Source organism: Theobroma cacao, chromosome 1 (genome assembly GCF_000208745.1).
Source record: "Theobroma cacao cultivar B97-61/B2 chromosome 1, Criollo_cocoa_genome_V2, whole genome shotgun sequence".
In the NCBI taxonomy this organism is placed as follows: Eukaryota; Viridiplantae; Streptophyta; class Magnoliopsida; order Malvales; family Malvaceae; genus Theobroma; species Theobroma cacao.
Window position 1 is genome coordinate 35,364,624 of NC_030850.1, and position 12,278 is coordinate 35,376,901.

The 12,278-nt window shown below is 36.8% G+C and overlaps 2 protein-coding genes across 3 annotated transcripts; both read left to right on the top strand.

Annotated features, from left to right (window-relative positions):
* LOC18614292 (65-kDa microtubule-associated protein 4) lies at positions 893 to 5,686 on the top strand. Of its 2 annotated transcripts, none has more exons than XM_007051979.2 (13): positions 893 to 1,231; positions 1,596 to 1,682; positions 1,775 to 1,972; positions 2,097 to 2,351; positions 2,544 to 2,753; positions 2,856 to 3,011; positions 3,120 to 3,279; positions 3,553 to 3,704; positions 3,796 to 3,883; positions 4,092 to 4,165; positions 4,409 to 4,483; positions 4,575 to 4,842; positions 4,954 to 5,686. In XM_007051979.2, the coding sequence occupies exons 2-13, from the start codon at positions 1,611 to 1,613 to the stop codon at positions 5,394 to 5,396; spliced, it is 2,151 nt and encodes a 716-aa protein (XP_007052041.2). In that variant the 5' UTR covers positions 893 to 1,231; positions 1,596 to 1,610; the 3' UTR covers positions 5,397 to 5,686. The 2 variants fall into 2 exon arrangements, with proteins under 2 accessions (XP_007052041.2, XP_017969854.1); XM_018114365.1 differs by having other exon boundaries at positions 893 to 1,220.
* Positions 7,093 to 11,962, top strand: LOC18614293 (AT-hook motif nuclear-localized protein 1). The gene is made up of 6 exons (XM_007051981.2): positions 7,093 to 7,401; positions 8,130 to 8,538; positions 9,346 to 9,413; positions 9,911 to 10,042; positions 10,895 to 11,056; positions 11,426 to 11,962. Exons 2-6 carry the CDS (start codon positions 8,196 to 8,198, stop codon positions 11,705 to 11,707), a joined length of 987 nt encoding a protein of 328 aa, XP_007052043.2. The 5' UTR covers positions 7,093 to 7,401; positions 8,130 to 8,195; the 3' UTR covers positions 11,708 to 11,962.

The window sequence follows — 12,278 nt, forward strand, 5'->3', positions numbered from 1 at the left end:
TGTTTTATTTTTTTTCTTAGGTAATAATGGCATAATAACTCCTAAGGAGAAGCGTGCATTAATAATACAAATTGAAAAATGTATTGTATGTCAAGATAGAAAAAAAGATCACATATATTTTCCCCCTTATTGCTTACCAATTATTTAAACAAAAACAGATAAATTGAATAATGCTCCTTGGAACATATGCATTGCTCACCAATTAAATCATATTTGCCTAATTGCACCAATTTACAAAGTAAGAGAATATCGGTGAGAGAGACTGACAAAGGTGACGGGAAGAAGGAAAATTTTGAATAATGAAATCGTAAAATTAATTTAAATGCGTGATTCAAATTTCTATTAATTAATTTGAAAGGTAAATTTGTTTATTTATTTTTTTACTTTAGATTTTCTAAATACAAATTAAGTTGAATATTTCTCAATTGTGAAACCAAGCCACTGGATTTATATGCTAATTTAAGTTTTATTTTTTTGATATTTTTATTATCTTTTTTTTGGAAAAGTTGTTGTACTTAATTATAAATAATTAAAAGTTGTTTTGGAAAATTACCAAGCCTAGTAATTGTTTCAAGCCAGGTCCAACGTATTGGAACGGGAAGGTTATGGACCTTACGGTAACTCCGCCCAAATGTGAGCACGGGTATGAGCCTGGGTCGGACTGCCCGCCTACATGATGGTTATTAATGTTACGCCGCTCTTTCTAGTTTGAAAGGCGCTGGACTTTCTTTGTCTATTCTTTAGTTCTTTTATGGACACTCCCTTTTTCTCAGCAATTTGCTTTACGTGGGAAGAAGATTTCGATTTGCAAATTACACCTATCCCGCATTTCGAAATTCAAAAACGTCTTTACGGTTCGTTGGACCCACCAGTCCGATCCCCACCGTCAGAAAAAGCAAAAGGTTTCATAAAAGAATTGTTCGCGCCCCCTGATTTCGCCAACGCCTAGGTCGGCCCCACCTAATCCGATGACGTGTCAGCATCAAGTTTTGATTAGTTTTGTTCCTAACCCCCAACATAACGGCTCCCTTTCCGCGCCCCTCTTTTCCCTCTCATAGTCTCTCACTCAAAATTCAAGCGTTACATTCTCTTTTAGAGTCACCGCTCACCCGAAATTCTGGATATAATCAAACCCAATCATCATCTGCGATAGGATCTCCGATCGTCGATCACCTTCGCAGGGTACTGAGCAAGAACACTTGCAATATCGAAAGTTCACGGTAATTTTCAGGTTTGCTTTTGCGTCGAATCTAAATTTACTTGTTTCTCTGTTCCATTTTAGCTTAATTATCACGGCGTCAGTTTGGTTGACTAGAAAATGAAAGAAAAAGTGAAGAACGATTGTTTTGAAGTGATGCATTTGATTACTCGATTGATAATTGAGTAGAAAGATCAAGAATTTCATTTTTTTTAGTCTTTTTTTTGGGAAAGAAACGATAAATCTGCAGAATATAGAATAGAGAAAGAAATGTATGTAAGCAATTTAATTAGGTTTTTTTTTTCCATTTCGAATTGTTGGAAATTTTCGCTATATCGCTTCGTACTTCGTTTTTTGCTCTTCTTTGTCAAACTAAAAAGGCTGCTTCTTGTTGCAGAATATTGCCGACTCCATGTTAAGTCATAAAAGTGAGCAGTTGGCGCGCATTGAAACAACGTGCGGGTCGTTGCTGTGTGAATTACAGGTTCTCCTAGAGATCTGTCAAAGCATATTTACTGTTGCCTCTTCGTTTGACATAACATATTTTGAATGTTATCTTCGCTTTATTTATAACAGAAAATATGGGATGAAGTTGGGGAGGCTGATGACGAACGGGATACAACGCTTTTAGATCTCGAACAAGAATGCCTCAAGGTCTACACGAGAAAAGTAGACGAGGCAAAGGAATGCAGAACTAAATTGCATAGAGATATTGCAATTGCCAAGGGAGAAATTTCAGATATCTGTGCTTCCATCGGGGAGAACCCAGTGCATGTAAGTGCGGTTAGTTAGTATTGCAATCAATAGATGAGCCTATAGATGCTCAGCAGTCAACATATTTGTATTAGTTAATTTGAATTTAGTGAGTAATTTTGTGTTATTGGGTATATGTATTCAGCCTGACTTGAAGCCTGGGGGTAACTTGAAGGAAGAGCTTGAAACCATCGGTCCGCTGTTGGAGGATATGCGTAGGAAGAAAGTGGAAAGAATTAACCAGTTTATTGGAGTTATAGATCAAATACAGAAAATATCTAACGAGATTTTGGGGTTTAAAGAACAAGATGGAAATAAGTTGCTTGTTGACGAGACCAACCTGTCTCTAAGAAGACTAGAAGAATTACACAGGGAGTTGCATGAACTTCAAAATGAGAAGGTAGGTCTCCATTATGATCATTTATCCCTTTATGGTGACAATACTAGTAGGAGTCTTGATAATTGAGAGCTTAGCATTAATGCATCAAGATCGCTGACTAGTCACATGTAATGTAGGATTTGTTGCATTTACATGAGTAGTACTATCAAAATTATGCGATCTTTTACTAATTTCACTCAATGTCACATGCAGATCAATCGTTTAAACCAGGTGCAAGGCCACCTAAATACTATAAACTCACTGTGCACAGTTCTTGGTATGGATTTCATACAAACAATTTGTAGGATCCACCCTACCTTGGATGATTCTAATGGAGCAAAAGATGTAAGCAACAATACAATTGCAAGGTTGGCTGCTCAAATTCAAAGTCTGCAAGAGCTAAAGATAAAGAGAATGCAGAAGGTTAGTACTAGTATAATATAGTTACCTTTTCATTTTCATGTTTTAATGCATTGAACATTTGTTTCTGCTTGGTATTTCTGATCCTTTGAGCCACTTTACCAGATTCAAGAGCTTGCATCCACCTTGTTGGAGCTTTGGCATTTGATGGACACACCGGCAGAGGAACAACACATGTTTCTGAATGTTACCAGTAAAATTGCAGCTTCTGAACCAGAAATTACGGAGCCCAATATGCTCTCCATTGACTGTATTAAAAATGTTAGAACACTATTTTAGACTCATGATTTTTTAGTCCTTCTCAATTGTACTTGTTGACTTTTACTGCTAATTATATGGGGAATGAATTGTATGAGCGATTTTGTGTAGGTTGAGGAGGAAGTTTCTAGGCTGGAGCAGCTCAAAACAAGTAAAATGAAGGAAATTGTTCTGAAAAAGAAGGTCGAATTAGAGGATATGTGCAGGAGGACTCACATGGTATTGGAAGCACTTATTTCAACAGATTATTCGATTGAAGCTATGGAGTCTGGTAAATACCTGAGCACAAACCATTGCTTGTTCTATCATTTGTATAATGTGAAGAAATTTACTTCTGTTACCCTGACTCGTGAGTTTTCAACAGCATGATTAATGGGTTACTGGAGATTCTGAATAATAGATGTGCAAGAGGATGCATTTTTTGTTATCCTTGGATTTCCAATTTTTGAGGAATGTCTTTTGATTTAATTCTAAAATGAACTTTGCATGAAAGGGCCATGATTCACGAATACTCTCTTGGTTATTTGTCTGAATTGTTTTGCAGGTGCCATTGATCCTCTGTACCTGTTGGAACAAATTGACCTTCAGATTTCAAAGGTTAGAGAGGAAGCTTTCAGTCGCAAAGAAGTACTTGAGAAGGTGGAAAAGTGGTTGGCGGCATGTGAAGAAGAAAGCTGGCTGGAAGAGTACAATAGGGTTGGAATCAAACTTACCTTGCTTTTGTGAATAATATACAGTCTTGGTTTTTACACCTAGGTTGAGGACTTTCATATTGTCCAAACTTTAGGATGACAACCGTTATAATGCCGGAAGAGGCGCACACCTCAGTCTGAAACGTGCTGAGAAAGCTCGAGCGGTTGTTAACAAAATTCCTGGTAAATTTCTCCACCAAACTCGTTTTCTCTGCCACAAGTGTATGCAGCAAACCAGCTATATAGCAGTGAAGGATCTAAAAGAAATTATTGATTGTCCAAAGGTTTTGTGTTGGGTTTAAATACTGGCCTGGTAATGTGTTCACATCTTTATAACTGATCTATGTTACTATTTATTTATTTATTTTTGTTTTGGTTGGCTTTGGTGCAGCAATGGTGGAGGCTTTAACTTTAAAAACCACAGCTTGGGAGAGGGAGAGAGAGACTGAGTTTTTGTATGATGGAGTGAGCACTTTTCCTACGTACTATTAAATTTTGGGACAAGACTATGCATCAAATCAAAAATTGATTTGTTCAAATCTTATATAAGTTGTGCACTTTGGCTTAATACTTGATTTGCTCAAAGTTAAGATGCCATGGCGTTGTTTTTTCTTTAAATACTTGTTATAGCCAATTGCCATTGCTCTGTTTTTCTAGTAATTGCTTTCTTCTAAGTAATCGTATGATGATATTTTTAATTGTATTTAGAGACGACTTCTTTCTGTACTCGAGGACTACAGCATCCTAAGGCAAGAGAAAGAACTAGAGAGGCAGAGGCAGAGAGTATGTGCTGTGATTCGATTAATCTTTTAGGCCTTGGTTTGATGATAACAAGTTTCTCATCTTAACTTGTGCTTGAATTTTTGTGTTTCAGGACCACAAGAAATTTCACGGACAGCTGATAGCAGAGCAGGAAGCACTTTATGGCTCAAAACCCAGCCCATCAATAAGCGGAAAGAAGGCTCCTAGAATGCCAACAGTCGGTGCCAGTGATAGAAAACTCTCTCTCGGTGGAGCAATGCTGCAGCAAGTAAAGCCTGAAAAACCTGCTACTCGTCTCCATCCTAATAAGAAGGCTGATTATTTGAATCAAAACAGCTTCCTAAATCACCAACGATCCAGTGGTTTCGCAGCAAACTCTGGTTAGAAGATGAACAATACTGTTTTCCTTGTTTAGGCGATTGATTTCGTTTTAGCCATCGAATTTTAGACATATAACATTGGAAACATATTCTCTGCCTTTCCTTTTGTAGTTAAGAGAAACTCTGAGGTTCCTGCTCGTGTAATAAAAAAGCAACCCTTAAGTGCAGCAAAGGTGCGTGAAAATGAGTCACCAGCAGTTCGAAAGCCTCTTTCTCCCGTTTCTTTTGCAGTGAACTCCAAAGCCAACATTGTGAATTTTACGGAAGATCAGAAGAAAGTGAAGAACGGACAAAGACTAAATCCTGGTTGCCAGACACCAACGGGAGTACCTGCCAAGCCAACCTTGATTGGTGACGATGAAAACAGAACCCCGAAAGCAATGCCGATTCCAATGCCAACAACTCCATCAACAGTGTCAGCTCCCATGCTTATGGCAATGACGCCTGCTACTCCAGCAACTTTGGGTGCTTACAAAGTTGAAAATGTGTTGGAACGAGTCCAACAAGTTGAATACTCGTTTGAAGAGTTAAGGGCTGGGTTTTTTCTATCCTAAAGCCCCAGCAAAACCCCAATATGACGTGCGTCAAGTGGGAAAGAACTCCTAGTCAACCTTATTCCTTCCTAACTTTCCCCTTTTGAGTTTTCATATTTACAGAAAAAAAGAAAAATAAAATAGCAAGGACTTCCTCCTTTCTACATGCGTGGTTACAAAGTCAATTTGATCGGCGATTTTAGTGTCAACCCATTTGACTGAGTGTTGAATTCGGATCATGCTTTGGACAGTAAGCAAAGGTTTGATGAATTGATGGTTTACAAATGTATTAAATGTTTCATCAGTGGCTATCGGGCACTTGTCAGGAAGGACGGCCCTCCATCCTTTTCGGTGGAGACAATTTATTTAGCGCGCAGACCATATCCAAAATTTCCAAATGCTGGTCAGTGTAAGTTGGGTACAGCTTATCTCAAGTAATCTTTGAAAAAGTTTCAAATAGTAGGGCCCCCCTGTCTTGATAGGCATGTCGCACTCCGTATCAACGTGGCTGTCTCTCGGACAGGCATACCTCGGACAAGTGTAACATAACTAGTCCACCAAACTTAGTTCAGGATTTTCATTTGACTGGCTCGCACATGACGGGGGCCTCTGCTGAAAATCACCAGCCAATCAGATTCTTGCATCTGTGACAAGAATTTTTCCATGAGTTTTTAATTCGAGTCGTGTTCTACAGCTTGCCATCAGCCGCGGCTAGTTTGGCTAGGCATTTTAATTTAATTTAATGAGAAGGATGCTGTCTTCACATCAACACAACTTCTTTTGCCTGGAACCTGAAGGGTTAGCGAATTTTAAGCCCCTTAGTCAAACTGAGGTGGAAATTTTGACTGCAGGCCTTTTTTTCGGAGTTTGAATATTGAAAAGGCAAACAATTTTGCCAAATTCTAACTACACACTCAGAAATCTTAAATTGGGGTAATTATTAGGTAAAGAGTAAACGAGTTGGATCCAAATTCATTTAATGTGATATAATTGAGGAACCCAGCAAATGGGGATTCAATTTAATAAATAATAAAATATATATTTAATGTAAATTTGATCCAAGATTTTCAAAAATTTTTTTAGAAATTCTTGACTGTCCATAAAAGGTAAAGATAACCTTACATAAGGCATCAGAGTCGCGTGCCAGAGTATCCAATCATATTCTACCATCAGAGATCTGCTTTTCACCCTCAGGTGACGCAATCACCACTCAATCACCAACCTAATTATTACCAGAAGGAAAATGAGAAGAAATTCCAAAAAAAAAAAAGAAAGTCTACACTCTACGGTGGCATAAACGTGAATAAGAAAAAAACCAAAGGGCAAAATGTAAGATGCTCATACTTTATTTGCCTAAAAAGACAAAAAGCAGGTCAGCGGCAAAAAAAAGGGTCGGCCTCCAACGCCAACTTTGCAGCTTAAAATAGAAGACGCAAATAATATTATTTTAGGAACGCTATTTGCTTTACTTTTTCTCCTCTTTAATTCCCCTATCTTTTTTGACTAAATTTACTATTTTACCCCTTTTTAATTCAATTTTTCAAAATTCAATTTTCCCCTCACGGACGTGAAATTCCCTCTTAACCAAATTTTATATATCGGGGTTATCAATTTTACCTACTAATGATTATTTTAACCACCTTATTATAATATTTTATTTATTCATATTTTGTATTTTTCACTTTTTATTTTTCCCTGTGTTCGTTCAAAGTAAGTCTCTGTTCAGACAAGGGAAGACACAAAAAAAAAAAAAAAAAAAACCCGGCCAGCGGTTTTTCTGAAACCAGTGTTTGTGTTTTTTTATAATCGAAAACAGTTTTTTTTTCTCAGCAAACAAACAGTTTCTATTTTTATTCTTTATTATTGTAGTTTAGATTTATATTTTTTTTTTGGAAAAAAAAATTCTGTTTGGTTGGCTAGAAAAAAGCGTTTGAAAGTACTTTGATTTCAGTACTGGAATAATGTGAAGCAGTTGAGAGGAACAGTGTCAGTGAAGAGTTTTCTGGGCTGTACTTATAAGTTACAGGTCATGATCTCTACATTTTAACATCTTTTCACTTCAAAGTTTGTTTGTTGTAAAAAAAAAAAAATTCCTCCCCTTTATGATTTTCTCTTTTATCATTTCTTTAAGATGAAAATTGAAGTTTTTATTTTTGGTTTGAGTTACAGTTTGATTTTTTTTACAGTCTTAGAAAAAATTTAAGTTAAAGTTAATCTGGGTAGTTTTTGGAAAGTTTTCATGTTTAACTATCGGCAGTGTTTCTAGTTTGATTATGTAAATATTCTTTAATTAGTGTTAAAAGACTTTGATCTTGTGAACAAGACAGAAAGCAAAGGTTTGAGTAAAGTAGTTTCACTTGTGACTGTTCATTAAATTTTATTCTGTAATGTTTTTCCTGAGGATCTTTGTGTTTAGAAGTTTTCAGCCTTCCTAATCTCTTAAAATTGCAACTTGGGTCAGAAGATGGTGGAGCATTCTTTTTTAAAGTAATTTTTTTTTTTTGTGTAGAAGTGTAAAACTTTCAGGAAAATTTTATCTTCTGACACTGTTTTACATCTTTTCTTGTTTCTGAATTGTTAATGAATTTCAAAGTTAGAGTAATCTTTGTTTCAGCAGCAGGTCAAAGAGAACACTGAATTAATCCCAAATAACTATTCTTTTTCTTCTGTTAATCAGTAGTCTTGGGTTTACTTTGAGAACATTGTGTTCATTGTCAGTTTTCTGATTTTGATTGATGGATTTCTGTTCTGTAGGTGGTTGGCTGTGACTCTGTAAGTTAGCTGTAGTTATTGTGAATAGTTTCTTTGTGCAATATATGCATGGAGTCAAATTCAGGAGTTACAGTGATAGGAGCAGAAGCTCCATCAGCTTATCACATGGCACCAAGGACAGAGAATGCTAACCAGATTGGTGGTGGCTCAACGACAGTGGACGCCTCGCCAGTTAGTGTAGGATTGACTGGAAGTACGGAAAAGAAGAAGAGAGGTAGGCCTAGGAAATATGGACCAGATGGGACAATTGCCAGGGCATTGTCGCCAATGCCTATTTCCACATCTGTCCCGCCCGGAGGAGGTGAGTTCTCTAGTGGAGGAAAGCGGGGAAGAGGGCGAGGCAGTGGTTACCAGATTAAGCATCAGAAGGGAACGGAAATGGAGAATTTAGGTAATAAGCCCTTTCGAAGAAAGTTATTTCTTACTTAATTCAAATTTTAGCATGTTGTTTTAGTTTGAGTTTTGCTATGTGGATTTGCTGAGGATCGTACAAATTTCATGTTATAAATTTTGTATGAATAGTAATGTTCCTGGTTTCGTTTTTGTTTCTTGGAGTATGCTTCAAACTAAGTCCAATTAGTTCTGCACTAGGGTTTTGAAACAGATCACCTGATTTATTTGGAATTTTCTGAATTCCTCTTTGAAAGATTCCATATAAGAAGTCACTCCCTAATAATACTTGTTAAACTTTTTGTGGGACCTTATCAAGAGATGCTCTTTTCAGATTTGGAAGTATAATGCTGGTTCTGTGAATGAAAAAGTGGCCTTTTTGTGGGGTTGTTGTGACCGTGTGAGGTTGAGGAATATTCTTCTTTTGGCTAAGATTTGTTTCTGCTTGCCTTTCCATCACGGATTTTTCAAGATGCTTCCAATGATAGAAACAGAATGAAACCTGTTAAAGCAGCAAGATTGCTTGATTGGTAATGTCTTTTACTTACCAAGGATGAGGAGACAGAAAATATATTTCTATTCCTGAACTTCTGGAATCTGGTTTCCTGAAGTATTAACGGGCTTTGTTGCATAAATACATTGCTTGTTCTGAGTTGAAATCCTTTGTTGAATTCATGCCAAATCTCAACCATGTACTAGATCTATATCGGTAGCTTGACAAACAGGGCTAAAGTGTATATTAGCATATAACTTTTTTACCTCAACAGCAAAATTCCATATTTACAGATGTTTATTAATTGTTTTGTAGGCGAGTGGGCTGCTACTTCCGTTGGAACAAATTTTACGCCACATGTCATCACTGTCAATGCTGGTGAGGTATGTTACATAGGGGAAACTGATAGGAGAATAGCTTTGTTAAGTTTTGAGGGAAACATTTTTATCATTCATTTCTATCATTGTCAAAGCCATATTCTGGGTCCTTTCTTTTTGTGGCTGTTAGTGATCTTTCAGATTGTGGTGGATCTTTTCCTTGTTCATAGATCTAAACCTTAGTCCTTGACACATGGCTACTGACAAATCTTGAAGTCTATTTCCAACCGGCTGAACTATTACAAGAATTAGTAAAATACTAAAATGGATACTCAGAGAATACATGAAGTTTAATTTTGTTGTGTGTTTGGGGAGAATTTGTTGATCTCTAAGGTGTTTGTTATCGTAGTTTTTCTTCTTGAACTATGAGATTCGCATTAAAGATAATTTTAATGGTGGGATTTTTATCTATTCTTTTCTTTCCTCAATGTTCAGGAGGGTATTCTTCATCACTAAATCTACCTTTATCCTAACTTCATCTTTGATATTCTGTGGTCTTTAAGGATGTAACGATGAAGGTGATATCATTTTCTCAACAAGGACCAAGAGCTATTTGCATTCTATCTGCTAATGGAGTAATTTCAAATGTTACACTCCGTCAGCCTGATTCTTCTGGGGGTACTCTGACATATGAGGTTAGACAAATTAGATATTACCATCACATTCCAAATTACGTGGAGTTTCAATAATATTTATAGTTTGTATGCAAAGTTTAGTATCTCACTAATGTATGCAAAGTTTGTTATTTATTAAAAAAAGTGTAGTACGTCAATGCTTGTGTTTGATTCTGGGATATGAATCAAGGCTTGTTGCATGATGTGCTTCAAACAAGGTTTGAAACGATACAGATATTTTAAATTGTAAAACATGTATGATTTTAATGTTTGCAGGAGTGTTTTTATGTGTATAAATTTGTCAAGCTATTGAAGAAGATATGATTTCTGAAGAGATAATTCTTTGAACTGGTACTCTTATTAATTTTAGAGGTTTATTTATGTCTACGATTGTTCAGAATGAGCTGGCACATTGAAAACGATGTATGCTGTTGAGAATTTACTTATAATTCTCTGGTGTAACTTGAAGTTCTACCTAGCAAGCATTTTGTCATGACCAGATTCAAATTATCAGTGCCTTTGACTGAGGAACTGATCATAAGAAGATGATTCATATCATTCTCCAAGACAAATGCTACTTTGGTGTGTGAAATAGTCATGCCACAAAGATAAAAATGTCACATAAAGATCAAACTGTTGCTGAATACTCATGAATTAAAATATCTAAGACAAACTGTTTGAAGGGACAGGAAGGGGCATAACTTGCAATTATGATGAGGAATTTTAGGATTAATCTTAGTAACCAGTGGCTCATCTATATGGGAGGAAGAAAGAGAGAGAAAGAGGATTTGTTTGTTAATGAACTTCTTATGGTGTTTTGATTTTCAAATTCTTTAAAAAAAGAAAATCCCTCATCCTTCTATTTTCTTGTAGGGTCGCTTTGAAATACTTTCCTTGTCTGGATCCTTCATGCCAACAGAAACTCAAGGAGCAAGAAGCCGCTCTGGTGGGATGAGCGTGTCTTTGGCAAGCCCTGATGGCCGTGTTGTAGGGGGAGGAGTTGCTGGGCTTCTGGTAGCTGCCAGTCCTGTACAGGTAAGTGGTTTGGGTGTTAAATTTGCCCTTAATATTTTAGAAGCAATAATATGCTTAATATGGGGGCTTCTCCTGCTGCAAGTGATGTCTGATTGATTGTCTATTGGCTCTCATACTGGTACTAGTCTGAGCAGCATGCTGAGCATCTGAGTAGATGCATCCTTGCCTACGAGAACAAGAATTTGCATGAGTCAACAAACATGCATGAGACTTGCGTCAAAGTTGTAGAAAAGTGGAATCGGTCTTTGCTCATTCTAACATTTCCAGACATTTATGTGGTTTCCTGAACAATTTAAGGAGAGTCTTTGAGTTATGTTGAAATGAATGCTGGTCTTGAACACTTTGCTTAATGTTTTGTTGAGTTATCAGGTTGTGGTAGGCAGCTTTTTACCGAGCAACCAGCATGAGCAAAAGCCCAAGAAGCCGAAAAATGAGTCCGTACCAGCTACCATCGCACCTAACTCAACTATAGTTGCTGAACCTGCTTCAAATGCAGAAAAAGAGGATGGCATAAGTGGACTTTCACAACAAAATACAAGTGCCCTGAAACCGAACCTTACGAACCCGGCCTTCCGAAGAGAAAATTGGGCCACCATGCAGGAGCCAAGAAATTCACCAACTGATATCAACATTTCTTTACCCGCAGGTTAATTTGATAAAATCAGAGTCAATTCATCTCAAGAGTCTGACTAGATCGATTCCCTGATGTTTCTTTACAACCGGTGGAGTGTATGTGTTCTTGAATATTACTGTAGGATAAAATAGGATTAGCATCCCTGATATCCAGCTAGGTTTATTATTCCAGGCAAGGAGACATCCTTTTTTCTGATTGATGAATTTATTGATGACAATTAAGGAGTAGTGAATTTTTAGTCATCTTTTCTTAATCTGATTTCATTGATAAAACCCATGATTAAAATGATTTTTAACATCCTTATTTGTTTCAATATATTAATGGAATTTTGGCAATGGCGCATGCAATGATATGAAAATGATCTCCACCAGTAGTGACTGACAACTATTTCTACCTACATTTGGGTTATGGTTGAGCAACCCACTAAAAGTTTTGTACAGTATGCAGCTCAGCACCTTTGCCGTACAATGATGCAAGATGAGTGACGATCTTCCTCCATGAATCAAGAGAGGCTGGAGATTAAAGAATAGAATGACCATCAATAAAAACAACTGCCAAAATGATCCACTAGCAAGACTTTTCAAAGTA